The sequence below is a fragment of the Pieris brassicae genome, chromosome 3 (assembly GCF_905147105.1).
Source record: "Pieris brassicae chromosome 3, ilPieBrab1.1, whole genome shotgun sequence".
NCBI lineage: Eukaryota > Metazoa > Arthropoda > Insecta > Lepidoptera > Pieridae > Pieris > Pieris brassicae.
Window position 1 is genome coordinate 962097 of NC_059667.1, and position 21818 is coordinate 983914.

The following is a 21818-nucleotide window of genomic DNA, read 5'->3' on the forward strand; positions in this document are numbered from 1 at the left end:
TGAGGAAACCGGCTTGCCTTAAACCCAAAAAAGTCGACGGCGTGTCAAGCACAAAAGGCTGATCACCTATTAGAAATGATCATGAAACAGATACAGAAATCTGAGGCCCAGACCTAAAAGGTTGTAGCGCCACTAGATTTTTCTTGTTCTGTTTATATTATGATAGAAATATATGACTTTTTTGTGTACTACACATTATCGATCAGTATTGAAAGACAGAGTATGCGTTCCTACTCCGACTTTGCACGAAAGGTAGTGCTATTACACGATGACGATACGATGAACATTGAAGGAAGACCTTCGGGCCATAAACAGAACCGTACAGATGAACTTATCTGCCTTCAAGTTTAATTTTTTTTTTTTTTTTGGAAATCACGCAATCACAATATCCTTGCTTGAAGATTCGGATGTGATTTTTGCGTAACGCCGATTTGATGGACGCCCGCCCGCCCTAGGGAGTCGTACAGACATGTATACTTTATTTAAAAGTATGTGATGTTTTTTTATTTATTAAAGTATACCATACAAATATCTATTGTTCTAAAGTATATGATATTTATTGTGAACTGTGACCCCAGAGCTAGTGCTGTCCTCGCTCAACGAATAAGTATTGTAATACAGCGAGCAAATACTGTTAGCGTTAAAGGTACGCTGCCACAGGGACCAAACTGTTTAATTTTTTTAATTTTATATATATTCATTTTTATTTATTATTATTACTATGTAGGATACGAAAATTGTAAATACTGTATATTTTATTGTTAAAATATTTAAGAGAGATTTACAAATCATTATAAATCCTAAATTCTTTACAACAATTAAAAACAACTCTCAGCCACACTCTCAAATACACAGTGTATTTCACGCATCCCTTTACACACATTCACATACATAAGGTCTTATATGAATCTTGTTTGTAATAAGGGACACTTATTTCTTCTTATAAATAATTTTTCTTACATACATTTGCGTTTATACGAAATTATTATACACATTAAGTATTAAAATTAGTGGCAAACTAAGCACACGTACTTCAGCCCTCGTCGGACCCTTCGTCCGAATGAAAAATGGCACAATTAGCCGCGCAGACAGTGAAAAACAAGTGCACTCTATCTACCCTGGCGTAGTGACGTAGCCACTCATCAATAACACGCCACAGATAACATCATGCCTTTTCTAATCACAGTTTATTTACGCGTATTTAATCTGTAGGATTATGTATAGATAGGCCAATTGCTAGACCCTGAACTGGGACTGGTGTTTACATGTCTCATTCATATTTTTAAGAATTTTTTTGGCCGAGCATCGAATCTCTAAAACGAATGACTGTAACAAGTAAAATCATCAAATAAAGTGTTTTATCTACATTAAATAATCGAATTTAGAAACATACATGAAAATCTAAATGAAATTCCACAACTTAACCCAAATAATAGGTTAAATCAGCTAATAAATAAAAATAAAAAAGCCTTGCAGCTTATAAAACAAGAAGTTATATTAAGTTAGTTTACTTACATACAATTATTAGTTTTGTTAGTAATTAAGTGTCCTAGTTTGTGTCCTAAATTTACTTGTGTTAGTTTTTCCTATACAATTAAACTATTATTCTTCATTCAGTTAGAACTCTTCTGTATGTGAAGGCGAAAAATTCTCCAAAGATAGCCAATCCACTCTAGATTGGGCTACTTGAATTCACTTGGAACCAGCTGTTTTTAACATTGTATGTAACCTATATAAAATAATTCTTAGCTATGTTAAAATGTATATTTTTTATAAAACAGGCGACAAACGGGCAGGAGGCTCACCTGATGTTAAGGGACACTCTCAATACCAGAGGGCTCGCGAGTGCGTTGCCGGCCTTTTAAGAAATTGTAAGCTTTTTTCTTGAAGGACCCTAAGTCGAATTGGTCATTGGGCCTGCAATCTTTTTAGGTTTGGGCCTTAGATTTCCGTATCTGTTTCATTCTAATAGTACACGCCGTCAACTTTTTAAGTCTAAGGCAAGCCGGTTTCCTCACGATGTTTTCATTCACCGTTCGAGCGAATGTTAAATGCGCATATAGAAAGAAAGTCCATTGGTTCCGCCAGGGTTCGTACCTACGACCTCAAGGATAAGATCGAGCGGCGGTATCACTCAACATCAGATGAGCCTCCTGACCGTTTGCCACCTATTTTACAAAAAAAAAAGTATTTTATTGCTTAATATTGAAAATTATTTGTAACCATATTATCGTCATCCTGCAGAGCTGATTGATATGCATCGCGATAATTCGTGGAAATTATCTCGGAAACGGAACGCAAGCACATAAAAAATTCCAAAAAGGAAAAACTCTAATCAATCATTAAGTCTCTCGCTATAAATCAATAAAATGTCCATTAATTTTGCGAAGACTTGGCTAAATAATAGACTCCGTAGACTCTTATTAACACCGCTAGGGGGCGCCATGGGTGACCGGCGTCACGGCGCCGACCTCTACAATCAATACATTCGCGAGTGGAAACGGAAGCTCCCGAAGCTTTACGAAAATGGCCGATTGGCAGCACATGACAACTGTCAAATGGAGCCTGAAACTGCAGGTCCGGATGGAATTTAGTAAAAAAAGTGCATATATTGCAGTGTACTGCGGTGTCGTGAGTTATTTTTGTTTGTGACAACATTGTGTGTTTTGTGTGAGTATTTTCTGTTTAATGTATAACTCAGAGACGTAAGTAATCGTTCACCTTGATAAGCATGAAAGTGGGTTTAAAATGTTTTCGTTTAATAATGAGACAAATCGTTGTCTTTGGTGCAATGCAACATTTCTCTGGAGTTTAGTTTAATTAGGTCAAACATGTCATATTGTTAAAATCTTTGTTGTTGTTCACGCTTAACACAAAATTATATTTAATAATATTATTATTTTATTTAGTTATGTATCTAGTGCGCATGTCAATTTTTTTGTACATCAGGTTTATTGATATTTATAAAAGAATTGTTTATATATTTTTTTAAAGTTTTCACGATTATTAATAATGTTATAGATAAATTGTAAACAGGCAGCAGGCTCATCTGATATTTATTGATACCGCCGCCGATGGACAATCAATTCCATATCGCAAGTGCGTTGACGGCCTTTAAAATAAAATTTCTTCAGCTATTTCTAAAAACATGTTCTGTCGATTACATAGTATCTAAATATATAATAATGAATTTTGTTATTTTTTAATGAATACTTTAGTATTTTTTAATGAGAAGCTTGACCTTGACCTATATACAAGCACAGATGCAGCAAACCAATCCATTCTTACAAGACCCCTGCATCATGTAAAAAGCTGTAGAGTTTCAACTGAATAAACGGCGCGGTAGGGTTCACGTAACATTGGTCCAATGCGTACGGAGATCTCGAATATAATAGAAAAAATATGTATATAGTTATTTTATTTATTATATAAGCCAAGAGATTGGCTTGCCTCTGAAACCACAGAACACACGGGAACTTTTGCGACTTTGCTTTAGTATAGGACTTGACACCTTGGTCCCTGTGATTACGCGAATACCAGATGTGGATGGTCATAAACCCTCTTTTTTGGACTTTCTGCCAAGACTCATTTGCATTGCGTCGCTGACTCTGGCCGAGGTGGCCCTGTGGGGTATGGAACTTTTTGTTCCATTCTCTGCGGCGCCGGTCGGTGGCAATTCCCAGCCTTTAGGCGTTCATGCAAGGCGGCTTTACGCCGTAAGCGTCAATGCTTGAAAGCCTGGGCAGTAGTGGGGACATTATGTGATGTGACTATCGGCAAACTTAGCCTCCAGGTCAATCAAACGGGAAATTGCTAAGGAAAAGTCAACTCGTTCAACTCGACTCTGGATGACCAAGGTATGTCTCAACACCGACCATTTCGTGGTGTGATTCATTGATGCCGGAAATTATATTCTGGCAATCAAATTATATTTCAATTATAATACGTGCGGTCCGCAAGGTACTATCTTCCTTGAACATTCGTGAGCCTGATGGCATTCCCACAATTGTGCTGCGTACTTCTGCTCCTAAGTTGGCTCTCTCCAAAATAATTGATAGCTAGCTCCTGAGGTATCTAGAGGGTCACCAGCTGATTAGCGATTATCAGTACTGCTTTCTCTGTGGCCTCTCTGCTGGTAACCTCCTTGTATACCTTATACATAGGTAAGTGGTGGGTGGGTAGAAGCAATTAAGTCCAAAGGGGAGGCGCTGGCGGTAAGTTGTGGTGGTGGCTGGACATAGCGAAAGCCTTCGATCGAGTGGCAGTAGCACAGAGCACTGCTCTCGAAGCTTCCAGCCTCGGGTCTCAGGTCCCCGAGAAATTATGCGTCTGGATCTCCAGATGTCTGTCCAATCGAAATATCAAGGTCGTCATCAACGGAGCATGTTCATACCTTAACCCCATGAACGCTGGACAAGTCTGTATCATATCCCCGACCCTGTTTCTGCTGCATAATAATTATTTGTAGCAACACTGTTGTGCCCTTCGAAGCACAAATTTCCACGTGATCCCGGAAATTCAGATGGGATTCTACTCTTAGTCCTCTGTCAGTTATTGACGTTCCTTGTTTCAATATCATCACGTTGTATTTCATTCTTGGTTCAATAAAACATTTGTATTTTTATCTCCTAAATGTAATTTTAAAAAAGCTCTCCTCTGTGACTGTTGGAATTTTGCTATGGAATTAACTATTAAGCTTATTATAGAAGAGCTTGGAAGGCATTTTTTTCTTAAAAGAGTTCCCAAATCTTACACGATTGAATACATTGTTATAATGAATAAACATATTTATATTTATTTCTGGAGGTTTATAATTTTAAAATCACTTCATTATCAGTCCAGAAGTGTTGGCCTAGTGGCTTCAGCATGCGACTCTTCTCCCTGAGGTCGAAGGTTCGATCCCCGTATGTGCACCAGTAGATTTTCTTTTAACGTTTGCATCTAACATTTACTCGAACGGTGAAAACCTCGTGACGAAACCGGCTTGTTTCAGACCCATAAAAGTCGATGGCGTGTGAGGATCTCCTACTTGACTATTAGACAGCCAAATGATCATGAAAGAGATACAAAAACCTGAGGGACAGACCTAAAAAAGGTTATAGCGCCACTGATTTATTTTAACATTTCAGAAGCTCGCATTATGTGTTAAGCAGTTTAAAAAAATCTTACAATTTAATCCAACGTTTATAAAGTATCGATAATTAATAAAAATTGAATATTAATATTCCAAACACCTCGTTATTAAAGTTATTCATGTTATGGTAACTTGTGTAGCTGTCAATAATTTAATTGTTTGAATTAATAAAATTCTTGTAAATAATATGACCTGGCGTAAGTTGCCGTTGACTCGAACATCGATAAGCAACTTTCAAATATTGTGTTACAGTTACATTGGTTAATTCGTTGTTTAACTTAACACATGAGTAAGTTTATTTTAAAAGTCTACAATTTTTTTTGCCTTAGATGTATTGATATTAAGTTGATTAGGGCTACAACTAATATACCCTTATGAAATTCTCGCAATGGACATAGGATATAAACATAAATATAAGCACTTATAAGAAAAATGTGTATAATAAAGATTAATACATTCGTCGACTCGATCTTCAAAGTATTCCTGAGCAGTTTGATTATCTTTCTCTACACGGAGACAATGCGTCTCTATACGTATTCTACAAAGTGTTATATGGAGAGTGTTCTGCAGAGTTCTTTGGGTTGACCTCTGCCTCATTTTAACACCGCACGAGCCGTAATAATTTACAGTTTCCTCAGCATCACCTTGATGACTAGAAGTCTTTAACTTTCGCTTGAAAAGACACGTTCTTTTGCGAACTAGCGAACTGTGGAATCGACTGTTTTCCCTGGGACATACGACTTCCAATTGTTTAGAGACAGTATATTCCACCCTCAATAGCCGGCAACGAACCCACTCTGTATCCATTGGCAGCGGAGACTACCCTTTTTGGGCGTCCCGTAGGCTCATTTACCTATAAGAATAGTGATACAACTGCCATTACCATCACAAGCACTTCAAGTGCAGTAGTGGGTAGTCCACCAATGTCAAAACTAGACATTTCAAAAATACCCATTTCTCGCATATAATTTGAAATTAACCTCTGCTCTATGTCTAATCATTTTGTGAAATATTTATAAATTATTTTTAATGCCATAGAGTGGCTATCGTTGCGTGAAAGTTGGTATTAGCCTCTATGGTTAACGTGAAAGTGATATGTGACTAAATGTCACATTTGCACATTGCCTTTATCTATACAACATATATATGTAAATTCCGATCAACGAAGTCTTATCGGAAAGTAGCTATATTTAAATTATATGTTAAAATATTGAGAATAAGTTACGCATCTTAAATTAGTTTAATCTGTAGGCCGCAGAGTAGGTGGAAAATAATAAACAGCTTTTGAGTCTTCCCTCCTTGGTTATGTTCCCTTTGGTGTACTCTTGCCGTTGGGTTCAAGTGCACAGGCGCCAAAAGATTTAAGATGGCGCCTGGTAGATAGTACCGGTGAACGTAGAGCTGGTGCTTTACTCACTTAACACAATCGCAATAATAATATGATAAGCAATTTTTTTTTATAAAATAGGGGGGCAAACGGGCAGGAGGCTCACCTGATGTTAAGTGATACCGCCGCCCATGGACACTCTCAATGCCAGAGGGCTCGCGAGTGCGTTGCCGGCCTTTTAAGAATTTGTACGCTCTTTTCTTGAAGGACCCTAAGTCGAATTGGTTCGGAAATACCTCAGTGTGTGGCTGGTTCCACATAGCGGTGGTGCGCGGCAAAAATTGCCTTGAAAAACGCTCAGTCGTGGAACGGCGGACGTCGAGGTGATACAGGTGGTATTTTTGTATTCTGCCTCGACGTCCGATGATGAAACTCAGCTGCAGGTATTAATCCGAACAACTCCTCTGAACACTCTCCATGGTAAATGCGGTAGAAGATGCAGAGTGACCCCACATCTCTACGCAACGCCAAAGGATCGAGCCGCTCGGAGAGGGATTGGTCATCGACGATTCGAACCGCTGTTCGTTGGATACGGTCAAGTGGAAGGAGCTGGTACTGGGGAGCCCCCGCACAGAGGTGAGAACAGTATTCCATGTGGGGCCGTATTTGCGCTTTATAGAGTAGCAAGCGGTGGCCCGGAGTGAAGTACCGTCTCGCCTTGCTGAGCACACCAAGCTTTTTGGAGGCTAATTTAGCCTTTCCCTCCAAATGACCGCGAAACTGAACGTCGTTCGATATGTCAATGCCAAGTATTCCGATGCTGGCTGTGGCTTCAAGAAGAGTGTTTTCGAAAAGAGGAGTAGCGACAAAGGGTATTTTTTTCGCGGAAAACGCGCAAACTTGTGTCTTCTTGGGGTTAAATTGGACTAGGTTTAGTCTACCCCAGTCCGAGACTCCACGTAGTAGAGTTTCGACTTCAGACACATGTTTGTTCCGGTACTCATCGACAACTGCCCGAGAAATACCTGCCCGGCCAGTGTAAAGAGTATCCCCAGTGCTGTCATCCACATAGCAATGAATGTTGTTAAGTTGCAACATGTCATTGATATGCAAAAGAAACAGGGTCGGGGATAGAACACAGCCTTGTGGGACCCCAGCATTCACGGGTTTAAGGTCGGAACATGCTCCGTCGACGATGACCTTGATGCTCCGATCGGCCAGAAAGCTGGAGATCCAGTCGCATAATTTCTCGGGAAGCCCGTACGCTGGAAGCTTCGAGAGCAGTGCTTTGTGCCACACCCGATCGAAGGCTTTCGCTGTGTCCAAACTAACCGCTAGCGCCTCCCCCTTGGACTTAATTGCCTCTGCCCATCTATGTGTAAGGTATACTAGAAGGTCACCAGCCGAACGACCACGACGAAAGCCGTACTGATAATCGCTAATCAGCTGGTGGCCCTCTAGATACCTCAAGAGCTGGCCATTAATAATGGATTCCATTATTTTGGAGAACAAGGAGGTTATAGCTATTGGACGATAGTTGGACGGATCAGAGCGATCGCCTTTTTTAGGGATCGGATGTATCGAAGCGGTCTTCCAGCACTTCGGGACAGTGCCGAGCGAGTACAGGTACCGGAATAGGCGCGTCAGGACCGGAGCCAACTCAGGATCACAAGTACGCAGCACAATTGGAGGGATACCATCTGGCCCGCTCGACATATGAATGTCTAAGGAAGATAGTGCATTGCGAACAGCACGTTGCCGGAATGAAATTTTATTTCCTGTTTTACAATAGTTGGTAGTTGCTATATTACAGTAACCAAAAATATTGATTTTTGTTAGTAGGTTAGCTTAGATTATGTTAGTAATAAATATAAAAATAAATCAATGGCGCTACAACCTTTTAGGTCTGGGCCTCAGATTTCTGTATTTGTTTCATGATCGTTTGTGAATTGATTAGGCATCACCTAGATCACCTAGATCAGTCTTCTGTGCCTGACACACACCGTCGACTTTTAGGGTCTAAGGCAAGCCGATTCCCTCGCGATGTTTTCCTTCACCGTTCAGCCAGGGATCGAACCTACGACCTCAGGGATGAGAGTCGCACGCTGAATCCACTAGGCCAACACTGCTCTATATAATATATATATTATTTATTTATGAATTAACAGAAACCCCGGTTTCCGCTTCTTGCCTGGAGGTCCTTTACATTGGGTAACTCGTTGGCCACAACATGGCCAGCCCAATGCGATTTCAGTATTTGGGCAAACTGAATCTCAACCGTTAAGTCTTGACCATCACCGTTAAGATGCATACCTTTCAGTCTCCTATAGATTGCCCTCCGGAGGATGTTCCTTGGAACTACACAGCCCAATTCTTTCTTCCTCTTTCAAACAACTTCGTTGTTGACATACCTAGGTGCGGCCCTGCACGATATGGGCTTTAGATTTGGAACTCCTTGACCCCTTCCATCTTCCCTAGATATAAATATTTGCTTTCCTTAATATATTATTAATAATTATAGTAAAGAGGATATAAATTTTCAGCGCGTAATCGCGGCTCGGGCATGCGTCGCGTAGCATGAGCGGTGCGCGCGCGCACGAGCCTCGCGACGCGCCGCGCCTACACCGCTCGCATCCTCACCCACAGGTAACTTATAGATTTATATTATATTTATATGATTATATACTAAAAAGTTATTAAATAGGATTGTTTAACAGTTGTTTGGTTATTTAAGAGTTGTATTATAAGTAGAGACTCTTGGTTAAATTTGTAGAAAGAGTGTTTAGAGAACTTTAAAGATTTTACTTTTTTTCAAATTGTCGTTATACAAATACATAATTTAACATAACTAGCCGAACACTAATACGTAATTAAAAACTAACCTAATTTACTAAAAACTATATTCAATATAAAATCAAATCTGCAGAAACCAACTTCAGGCACTTTCACTTTCACTTAGATTAAATAGTACTTATCCGGAGCTGGATATATTCGGTAGTGGGCTGATCAATGTTAAAGAAAATATTGTTAAGTGCCTATCTCGTACCTAATTCGCTGTTTTGCTGGTAATTTTAATTGTTTTTTTGTAACCTTTATGTTTACCTAAATTGTTATATATTTTAGATAAAAGAGTTACTGATACGCCGCTGATATTGTATTTTCTATGATGTGGAAAAGTTGAATAAATAAATAAAGTGTCCAATAACACTATTCTATTAAGGAGTAGACACTCTGTTCGTTTGTACTATTTTCCACTACTTACTTATTTACAGTTACATTAGCACTTAAGACTAACGCGCTAACTAATTTACAAATATGAATAATTTACTAAGCTCGTGGTGTCAAGAAGTTGATTTGTAAAATTTTTAGTATGTTTACTTTTATTTACATAATTCTAAATCCTTTTATCTTGTCACGTGTTATTTATTGTACGCTAAGACGTACGTAGCTTTGACCATCTAAACATCATTGCGTCCACGCACTTGGATATCCTTTTGCCAGCTCCAAGTTGAATAGCCTCAACATTCACGTATTGATGGAGCATATGAATGACAAGATAACTGTACTAAGTATGTCTTGACCTGGGTAAAAATACTAAAATCAATTCAAACGTTTCGGCGGGTATTTTCGTCTGTAAAATATTTTGATTATACTTTTTAATAGATACGTTTAGAAAGCAGAATAAAAATCTTTATCTAAACTTTGCAATTTTATGATTTTTTTATTGTTTTATGTAAATATCATGCAATTTGCGTTAAATTAAATAAAATAAAGCAATCTATGTTTGCAACAATTAGAGATATCGCACAAATAACTTGATGGTAGTTTTGTGCCACCCACACTGTATTTAAGGCGAAGTTTAACTAAGTAACCATAACTTTAAATAAGAGTTACTTTTAATATACTTGTTACATAATCTATCTATATAATGTAACCTATCTAGATAAAGATTAATACGAATATCCAATCCAAAACACAGACGCCGCTGGTGCAGCAACCAGAAGTCCAGATAGCGCGCTAGACCCTGCCTATAGGAAATGTGGAGCTTGTGTCCTGCTTCGATATTTTTTTGAGAACACTGAGTTGCTTTGGTTTGGAAATACATATGTTGGCAGCTGGTTCCACATAGAGGTAGTGCTGCAACAACTGCGCTATTTATATCGATGTGTAACGCACACTTAACATGGAGTAGAGAGAGGTGAAAGCGTCTTGCTATACGGCTGCGGTTTATTTAAACCCGTGTGTTAGAGTGAGATAGGACAGCTGCCGTATGCGTGAGAGAAAGGGAAGCTAGACATACTGGCGCCGTAATGCGTTACGTAACGAAGCGGCTTACCCTCCCATAAAAAGTTATAAGTTAAAACAGCGGATAAGTTATCGGATAGGCACGTAACGATGATTTTTTTAAAGTTTATCAGCCCAATGATTACAACTATAAACAAAATGAATAAAGATTAATGTTCGCCTTAATAGTGGCGTTACTTACTTTGGCCAGCAATTAAAATGTTCTTCTCCATTTGCGAATTTTGCGCAATTACCACAAATTATAACGTAGGTAATCGACCTTTACATATTTGGCCATAGACAACTTCCATAGAGGTTTTGCACTACTCAACAAATATGTATGATGTCATCAATTTTTTCTTAAGTCAAAGCAATTAAACAGAAAACATTATATTATGATGCTGGCAATAAAATCGTTGAAAATAATATATACAATTATATTTATTGATTAAACAAATACATACGTATACATTATCCTTACATGCTTAGTACTGTACGATACGATATACGGTACAGTACGATACTGACGAAAGAAAAATATTTTAAAATACATATTTAAGGAAGAAAGTTCATTGCATAGCCTGGGATTGAAACTACGACCTCAGAGATGAGAGTCGCACGCTGAAGCCATTACCAACACTGCTCTGTTTATTTTTTTTACTTAGCCTGCCTTTTTAGTACATACTAACATATGAAAAAAAAAACCTGTTATGTAGGATAACATAGAGACTGTTTGGTAATCTGGAATAAAAACCTAAGTACCTAATAAATTTTTTTTAAATATTCCAATTTTTCTCTCCATCAAAAGCTTATATCAAGAATAAAAATTGCTCGAAATGGTCCAGACGTTTTGCGGTTAACATATATTGCGATTAATTTTTAATTACAGAGATACATATTTATAAATTATGATCAAAGTATTATTAATGGACACATTTTGCTGCAAAGTTAGAATTTCTTTAATTTTTACAAAAATTACTAATTTCACCCACTTTCAGTAGGTTATAGACGTATTGAATTATTCCAAGTAGATTCAAGGAGTCTAACAAAGATCGTAACTTAACTCGTAAAATATAGAATATTTAATAAAATCGCTTGTTACATCAAACCGAGTCTGTATAATACTCGCCATGATTAAACAACAATTAGAGGTGACATTGTGATTTTATTTTATAGAGGAATGCATATTATATTGTGTTTTTAATTAGAGTCAATAATTGCAAATATAGTAGATTATCAACACATATTTACTCTTTTTACCTACAAACACATATGTAATAAAATTGATTAGATTTATGCCCGCTGAAAACCTATTGCAATTGCTTTCTGTGTTTGCTTCATAAACAACGCTCATCCAGAAACACGCTCCAGCGTTATTATGTATGGGGTTAAACTCCAGTTTAACCCCATCCTTGTCGACATCCCCAGGTGCCACACTGTACGATTTGGTTCGTCACTCCTTATAAAAACGGCAAAGGAGTGATACTCCTTCCCCTTGCATTATTTTCTAGACAATAGGTTCATTTAAGCGACGGTTGAACACAGTTTAATATGGATTATTTAAGCTGGTGCTAAATGGACATCTCCTGGACAGACGTGCCCTCCAAAACGCTACAGGTGGAATTGTGGCCAAATATCTGTCCAGATCTGTATAAAAGAACTTGAAAAAAAATCAAAATACATTTAAATTAAGTAAAAACAAATGCATTTATCCTATTCACCATTCGGACTTGCAATCTTCATAGCACTGGGCGGAGATTTTGTGAAAAGTGTAACATCAATATTTACGTACTACGTTCAATGGGTACGTAGCGTGAATGTTTACGTGTCCCGCCCGGTGGGCGTGGTTTTCCGCGAAGCAGCCAAGGTCGCCTGCGCGTGCGCAGTGCTGTAAAGAACTGCGCAGTGACTTTCTTTATGGCTTTTTTTATGAAATGAGGAAAACAGTTAGAAATTTATTTTGTTAGTTTCTATTGAGGACTGTTACAGTAATGTCAGTGGAGTGCTAAAACTGGTAATGGTTCACAGCCGTACAGAACAAGTGGGCATAAGCTTGAACAATAAAATAAGTTACTCGAAGCATTTAACATATATAGGCTGGATCCAGAAGGTCTAACTCTCTCAATCAAGTTGGAATGTCGACAAACCATCTATTAAAACCACAAACCTCATCCAGACCATCAAGCAAGGAATGTTGCGTACCTGGGCTACGTGTTGCGCCATGACCACTACCACTCCTTCAAACTTATAATGGGTAAACCCAGGGTAAGCGGCGTGTCGGTAGAAGTAAAAATGACTTCGTAATGTTAGGGCGGAACGGGTATTGCGATTGCGGAATAGTAGCTTCACCTGGCACAGGACAGGACACACTACAAGAGATGGTGAAGTTCTAGTATTGGAGAGCTACCAAAAGAAAGAAAATTTAGTATTATTTACACTACAACTACAATCTACCTTGAGCCTGGGCCTCAGATTTCTGTAGGTGATCAGCCACCTGTGACTGACGCCGTTGACTTTTTGGGTCTAAGGCAAGCCGGTTTGCTCACGATGTTTTCCTTCACCGTTCGAGCAAATATTAAATGTGCACATAGAAAGAAGGTCCCAGTGCACAGCCGGACCGAACCTACGGCCTCAGGGCCAACACCAATCATTCTAGGTAGGTAGGGTGGATTCAATTTCCGCGCTTAGACTCGTAATTTGTCCGTTGTGCGTTAAGTCCTGGCTAATTTAGCCAGCCTTAGTCCTTCCAGAAGCACAGAAGTCTCCCAGGCACTTCACAGGCTTCCTGGAGCGATTTCACTGTTCCGAGGATTTTTGTACGTTGATTAGCCACACCAATCAGTCTTATACTAAATCCATATTTTAAATGAAAGTCAAATTATTGATAACGAAACAAATAATCAATTTACATTCATCAATTTCGCTAAACGGCTAGTTCGCATATATACCTCTTATATAACTCACATTAAAATAAGACCAGATTCGGCTTCGAATGAGTCCAAACATCCGTAAACAAACATTAAAAATCTAAATGATGTTTTAATTCGAATTTCTGTGAATACAAAAATAAAATCACTCCCGTTACCGATACAAAGTGGTTTTTGTACGTCTCTTACGTAAGAATAGCAAACATAACTGTGCATCACACGGGAACCAAACCCGCATACCGTCGGCGGATTATTCAGTAGTTTCCCAGAAAGATTTCGGGTGTATAATAAATTTGGAGGCTCATTATGCTATACAGCCTACATTCCACGTTTTCGTGGATACGAAACGAGCGGTGAATTCGATTTGCTGAAGCGAGAGCGTGGTAAAACACATCGAAAATAAATCAGCGTTTTGACTGCGTTACGCCAGTGTTCACGCGTATGTATATACATATATATGAGATTTTGTAAAAATATTACATTGGGAAACGTATTTTTCTTCACCGTTTAATATTAGAGAAATCTCATACTAGTTTTATCAAGCAACTTTTGAAGACTGCTGCCTTGCTGAGAAACCCCAATTAGTCAGTAGATCAAGTGACGCAAGTGGAAATGGATAGGCTACTCCGAAGAGTTTCTAATTTTATTCAAGGAAAGCGCAAGCGTCTCAAGCAAACCTGGCGTCGTACAGTTGCAGATGAGGCAAAGAGAGCCAAAAGGCTTGGAGGTGAAATATGCGGCTCAAGACGAAACGTGATGTAACACACTGAGAACCCCCTCTGCCCCATCTGGGGGTTATAGGACATTAAGTCAAGTTAAGTCCAGTCCTGGTAGTTTTCTGTTTTCAATTATAATTTACTGTATTAGTTTACAGTACTTTATGTATTTTACTATCAAAGTCCCGCTCACTCGCGCAGATACCGATCTCGTGGTAGTGAAAAGTCTACTAAGTCGGACTATATATATTACTGTTTACATTACAGTTTTAAAATACTTAGTTTCCTTAGTTTTTAATTACTTCCTTTCAGATTGTTAGATACACACTTTGATTCATAATTTTTACTTTACAACGATTTGTTTTAAAAAATTAAAAATGCAAAACTTTCTTCTATAATATTAGAGAAGAGATTTATTAGTAGAGCTTTGGTGTCTTATAAACTCTGTTCTGGAGTTCCAACTCGGGATAGGCGCTATGGGCAATTCATTATTTTTGTACATATTGATTCTAATGGTGGAATAATGTTTGAAAATCTTGTCAGTTTTTTAGTGTAAAAGATTACAAACATACAAACACAAACACAAATGATTCCTCTTTATAATATAAGTACAGATTTATTAACACTTAGCATATAGAAATGTAATGCAATTGAAATAAAGAAAAGGTGGGCTGGCAGCCTTAGCGGCTTCGAGCGATCCTTAGGCAACTTGTGGCATCCACTCTGGGAAAAAAATTATAATCTAAGCAAGAAATGCAAATATACATAAGACATTTAGTTATTTAGACAAAACAAATAAAACAAAACAATAAATTAAGGAAAAAAGAAAAAGTGCACATAAGTCACGATAATTTTAGATCAGTTTGACATTTAGTACGAAAGTTAGTAGATACGATGTGGACAGGTGATGTTTGTACAGTAGAGATAGAGAAGGCGCGTATTGAATAGGGACGGGAATTTATTTACTAATAACCCTGCAGTGATATAGTTTTCGTGGCCACCACTTGCAATTTAACAGAATAAAAAGCATTTGGTTTCGCTATTGTTTTAAAATTGAAGGAGTAAAGATATAGATGGCGTTTTTGTCGATTTTAAATTGAGGGTATCATTAATTTGTGAAGGAGTGGAATTTGTCATTAATGGCTGCGAAAAAATCTAATTTGATTTATACGAAGGACACTGTTCACGCTAAATCACAGCCGAACCAGGGCACATTATTTCACCGAGGGAAGGGAGCATCCTGGATATAGCTTCCGGTCACCCAGGTCCACACAGAGACATTGATATTTAAGGAGAGATTTTTATTACTTTTTAATCTAGTAAGTTTAAGATTAAAAATATCTAATAAAACGTGCGCGTCCTCCTGAACATTCTATTTGCATCTGTTCTTTGCATCCATCCATTTTTCCCCAGAAACTTTTATGATATCATCAGCCCATAGCGTTTGTGGTCTTTCCACGTTTCTTGTTCCTCGAGGACCCCTCCAGAATTTCATAACACCGTCCCGGCAAAAAAGGCTTGTGTGTATTTTAAGGTTTAGCCTAAATAACGAATAGCCGAGGTGAAAATAGACTTGCGCATGATTTGTGACACACGCCTCACACCAGAATCTCTGATATTCAGAGGTTGGGTCAGCAATAGGTACTAAAGTCACCTCGGGTTAGTTCACCTAAGGCCGTTTTAGAGAGGCTCCAGGGTAGCTCTCGAATTCTACTTTGTCATAAATACTATTGGCGGACCCATCAGACTTCTTTAATATTAGGTCTTTACATATGAAATTGGCGTTTTGTATGGGAGGAACAAAAAGTCGAATATTTTTATATATAATATATTTAATTAATCAAAGTATGAACCTGAAACTGTGTTTTCTTTTGCAACATGACCGCCATACACACCATTCACCCTTCGAGTCGTTTCCGCAGCACTAGTGCCACGGCGGAACTCGTACTCGTAAATAATGCGATACTTTAAGTTTTCCATTTTATAAAATGAGTGACGCAAACAGAAGAAAAAACAAATGAATGACGGTCATCGAAGCACAAATACATGAGTAAATAGCTGTACAAATTTGATTTTGAAATTCCTAACCAAAGAGGAGGTATTTGAGGTCAAAGTGGCCAGTACGACAAAACGCCAATTTCATATGTAAGGACCTAATATAAAGTATCAATGAGTTGTTTGCTGCGAGGAAGCTGCGAGGAAGCTGCGAGGAAGCTGCAAGGATCTGGTTTGAGCTGCGTCTTGTTAAGTTCTCTTGTCATTTTCACACGTCTATATCCTTCTTATAACATATTTTCATATCTGATTGTTCTAATTTTAACATGTATGACATAATGGCAAAAATGTAATTTGCGATTTTGTCAGTGAAAGAAATTAAATATGTACTTGTAAGTAGTGTACGAGTCAAGGCTATAGTTTTTGCTCTTTTAAGCTTTCTTAGTTTTATAAGCGTGCCAATTTCCTAAATCGTAGTAATTACGTAGATGTAGGACTCTCTACAACGGTTACATTGCGATCATTATTTACATAGCAATGAACAATTCAGTATTTCGCATTTATTCTATAGTTGTACGCGAATATTTTTTTTTCTATACATACATGTGTCTTTACTAAGCCATCATGGAACATTACAATCTAGCCTAACATAACATAAACCTAATTTACAATCTTGCCTAGTAACACTACTTACATCTCTATCAAAAGGAAGACACTCTGTTCTTGTGGTGTTTTTTTCACTCACTTTATACTAACATCCATTATCACTAATTCACTAGTTCAAATAGTTTTGTCATTTTAATGTAGAGTTAAAATAAAATCCTCTATTATTTAAAGCACTAGGAAGAAAGTACAATGACACAGGAACCTTGCAAGTAGTAGTATCTTTAAAATCTAAGTCTAAAATTCATTCAAAACTCCAACCGTATAAAATATTCAAGATGCGGATATGAATGGACTCTTTGTGAAAGCTATTGGGAACAAATGTAGGTAAACCATAAAGGTGCCCACACAAGGTAATGAAGCAACAAGATTTATTGACTATAAATGTCGCTTATTAGATGGGCAACACATATGACGAATTTTGGACAGAGTACCATTGAAATCTGTACAAAAAGGTTCTATATTCTGTTCACGACTCTTGTTAAAGAATTTATTTAGTAAACTAGATTCTGTGATTCTTTTTAAATGATTTTTTAATAGTGAAATTTAAAATATTTACCCACATAGTAAGATGATAAATAGTTTGCTTTAAATTAATCTTAAAAACGAAATCAGTGTAAATACACTCTTTTCTCTCTTTCTGTTAAATTGTGTTTCCACTATGATAAAAAGGGATAGATTAGAGCTATAGAGCCTTGTAAAACACCGATTTTATTAAAAAATCCATTGTTAATGTAGGTACTAGTACATATATATTAACCGACTAATTTACTTAGGACTGTCTATTAAAACTTTTGTATAGCAAAACTCCTCTTTTTCCAAATATAGCGAAACAACGGCTCAAATAGAAGAGTCTTTTCTCCAACTTCTATTCTTTCCCTTTAGAGTAGAGACTCTTGGGCCGTAAGGTTCAAGTGCACGGGGGCTAATGAAAGATTTTAGTTGGAACCTGGTAGATAGTACCAGTGACCCCAGAGCTGGTGCTTTCCTCGCTCAACGAATAAGTATTGCAATGCAGCGAGGAAATACTGCCAGAGTGAAATCACTGCCACAACGACCAAACTTTTTAAATTTGTTTGTTTTGATACTGTAGTTCATTGTTATGCTTTATTTAATCAATACAAAATAAATTCTTCAGTGAAACAATTATGTGGAAGCAATTAATTTGCGACTTAGCTTCTACTCGTATCAATTCATATACTAGTTATACGTCGCAAAATTTCCATGAAATGTCATTGACACTATTCCGTGCCGTATTCGTTCTAAAAGCTATTCACAAACGAATATATTATTGTGTAATGGATAAAATACGTGTCAGTGATCACACGGCTTCTATCAGTATAAGTTTTATTATATAAACAATTAGAGGTTTGATAAGTTTATTGTAATTATAAGCATCGTCAACCTTGGCGATTTAAAAGGGTGATTGAGAGTGCCAGTTCTTCTCGACCGTTCTACTCACTTGATTTGAGAACTGGATGTAAATTTAAATATAACCATTAATTGTTTTTACCAGTGTTCATACATGTATCTATACCTATATCATTAAATGATGTTTTGATGTCCAGAATATATGACATACTCTAAGGCCGGTTTTTTAGAATATTGGAGATTGACTTGAAATAATTATGCTTAGTATTGTCACTCTCTTTCTTGAAGTCATGTCTGAGCGTCGTGGTCAGCAAGGAAACATCTGGAGAAGACTATCTGTTTCTTTCCAATGCCACTCTTATTACATTATACAGTTTTGAGGTTAATGTCTATCCAGTTTCTGAATAGTCATGTGATCTTCTGCCTTCTGTGTTATCAGGCACGATCAGTTCCTCCAGGTTCTTATCCCCTCTGCACATTGTATTCTACGCCTTTTTATCTCGGGGATAGTGCTGCCATCGTAAGATACTTTGGATCTGAGATATACATAGCGTTCAACTAAATTGATACTAGGAATGTTGCAAATGGGAGCAATATTCACTGCTTAGTACAAATACTGGGTAATATCTAAATGAAAAGTAATCATAAAGTGTACAGTGTTTGGGTACAGTTGCATTCTTACCAAGAAAGAGGTGATGAGGTCGCGTGCAGCTCATAGGCTGATAGTTTTTAATAAAATGATAACTTATAAATACAATTTTCATGGTAATTAATTCTATTCGTATTTATTAACAACAAAACATTTTCTATCATTATAGATGCTGTTCATTAAGTTTATTTAAGTGCACTAGTAATGAACATCAAAGCGAGGGTTAATGTGTCGTGAGGGAGCATTTCCTTTTATAAATAGACAATCCTTTTATATGCGACATGACATATTATGTCTGGACTGAATGTGTTCTGTTAAATGAAGTTTTTAGCGTGTTGTGTGTTGCGGTAAGAGAATTTAGAAGATATCGTGAGGAAACCGACATGTATCAGACCAAAAATTCTATGGTATGTTTCAGGTACAATAGGCGGACCTATTTGTTTATATGCTAAACAAATTGTCAACAAATAGCTTCAGAAATCTGATATTATAACCAAGCTTTGTCTCTGGATTATTTCATACTTCTCTGTGTGATGCAGAGCAGTGTTGGCCTATTGGCTTGGGCGTGATGCTCTCATACTTGAGGTCGTAGGAGTGAACTCCAACTCTGTACCAATTTCTACAATGTGCGCATTTAACACTTACGGTAAATCGAAAAAGTCAATGTGTCAAGCACTGAAGGCTAATTACCTACATGCATGTAAAAACGTTACGAATGAGATTGAGAAAACTGGGGCCCAAAGGTCTGCCAGATTCCTGGTTATCGACTCCAGTTTTGTTTTTATAGTATAACCAGTGCCACTGCGTATTTTATTCTTAAATTTACCATGACTATATATAGATAAACATTAAAAACAAATTAGAATAGTTTTATACGCTCGTTAATTTTACGCAAAAGGAAATAGACATGATCATACTTGTAGCACATAATTTACCTTTCACCGCCTCCAGAACTAACTGGCTTCACAATTGCTTACATCTGTACAGCTGTCACGAAATTGGAATACGTGGTGCAATAAGACAAAATTGAAATGCTCTCGACAGTGTTAGCCTTCTGCCAAATTAGCAACTGGTTTCTATTTTTAGACAAGGGTTATAATCATAATGATTTATTTATTAAAAACAGTCAACAGTCCCTAATACCCGCAGCTGAGTTTCATTATCGGACGTCAAGGCAAAATACAAAATACCATCCGTATCACCTCGACGTCCGTCGTTCCACAACTGAGCGTTTCTTAAGGCAGTTTTTGCCGTGCAACACTACTACGTGGAACCAGCTGCCCACTGAAGTATTTCCGAAACAATTCGACAGGGTCGTTCAAGTAAACAGCATACCAATTATTAAAAGGGCCGGCCACGCACTTGCGAGCCATCTGGCAATGTAAGTGTCCATGGGTGGCGTAATCACTTAACATCAGATGAGCCTTCTGCCCGTTTGCTTTCAATTATATTAAAAAAAAGTCAATCTGTTCGTCACAACATTGACCTACATGCATTAGACGTGCACTCCATTGGAATAACTCATGAAATTCACACATTCACTTGCGCATCGTCATACCACACTTGCACATCCAACGATTGTAGACGCACTGCAATAACCCCAGCAAGATCCTGAACGCTTTATACAAAGTTCGGTAATAAAGCTGAATAGAGCTTCTTACAATTAAATCCAATAATAAGAGTAAAATAAATATAATTATATATGTATTACTAGTAAATATATTTACTTGGTTTTTGTTTAGTTTTTCAAAATCTAATTAATACACAGATTTTAAAAATGTATTAGATATATATCTGATACATTATTACTTTTAAATTCGTAACATCTTTTACGTAGAACGGCCGACATTAGTAAATTTGAAAATACTCTACAGGAATTGAAAAAATCTTTTGTTTTGTGGCAGCCAAATAATTAGATGTTCTTGAGTACAATTGCCCATGGGTAAAACATTTTTGTAGATATACTACGTTAAATTTTTTGTTCCAACATTTATAATTTCCACAGCGCATACGATGACAGATTTGTGGATAATTATTTAAAACACGTTAGGTTACCTTATTGAATTTTTATAAGTGACTTTTTTTAATATTAAGTAGCCTATGTCAATGTGTGAATCAATGGTGAAAGAATTTTTGAATAGTAGTTTTTGTATGAAAACATTACAAATATACATACAATAGTGTTTGGCATAGATACCAAATTGCGATATGCGTGATACACTTTACATATAATTTACAAATGGCATTGGCTCTCGCGACCAATTTCATTCTAAATCTTTTATTTACTTGTGTACTATAAGTCCTCACTGACGAACCTTCACGCAATGAGAATGTCCACACACTTAATATCAGCCTCCTGCCCGTTTGCCCCCTTTTCTGTAAAAAATAGATATATGAATTTAAGTACAGAATTTTTATCTCAGTGTATATGAAATGTGTATGTACTAACAATATTTAATATCGCAATACAGTTACCAAATTATTGAAGTGAAACTTTTTTATTGGCGTTGGAAAAAAAATTACCGTCACATTTTCCGGTTACGCGTCCTATTTTCCCGTTCTGTGCCATCTTTTTCTTGTCCCTACCATGGTTGATTCGAAGCTATTAATAACAAAAATATATTGTACCGATAACAATGATAGTAATAATTCTATTACAATTAATGAAATTCTGTAATAATCTTAGTAGTAATAAGGTAAAATTAAATAATTGTATTATTTGTATTCATGTCTATGATAAAAAAGCCTTTTG

General features: G+C 37.1%; 1 protein-coding gene across 14 annotated transcripts in view; it reads left to right on the plus strand.

Annotated features, from left to right (window-relative positions):
• Window positions 1–2562: 2562 nt before the first annotated feature.
• The window catches only part of LOC123706868 (voltage-dependent L-type calcium channel subunit beta-2), a 149828-nt gene continuing 130572 nt past the window's right edge, over window positions 2563–21818 (plus strand). For 4 of the 14 annotated variants that reach the window (XR_006753440.1, XR_006753441.1, XM_045656435.1 and 1 more), the window contains exons 1-2: window positions 2652–2705; window positions 9005–9107. Coding sequence is in view for 11 of the 14 variants with exons in the window: in XM_045656435.1 (XP_045512391.1) it covers window positions 9039–9107 (69 nt within the window). In the remaining 3 variants the exon portion in view is untranslated. Of the gene's footprint in view, window positions 2706–9004; window positions 9108–21818 lie in introns of all 14 variants that reach the window. The other 10 variants (XM_045656420.1, XM_045656428.1, XM_045656418.1 and 7 more) reach the window with 7 other exon arrangements.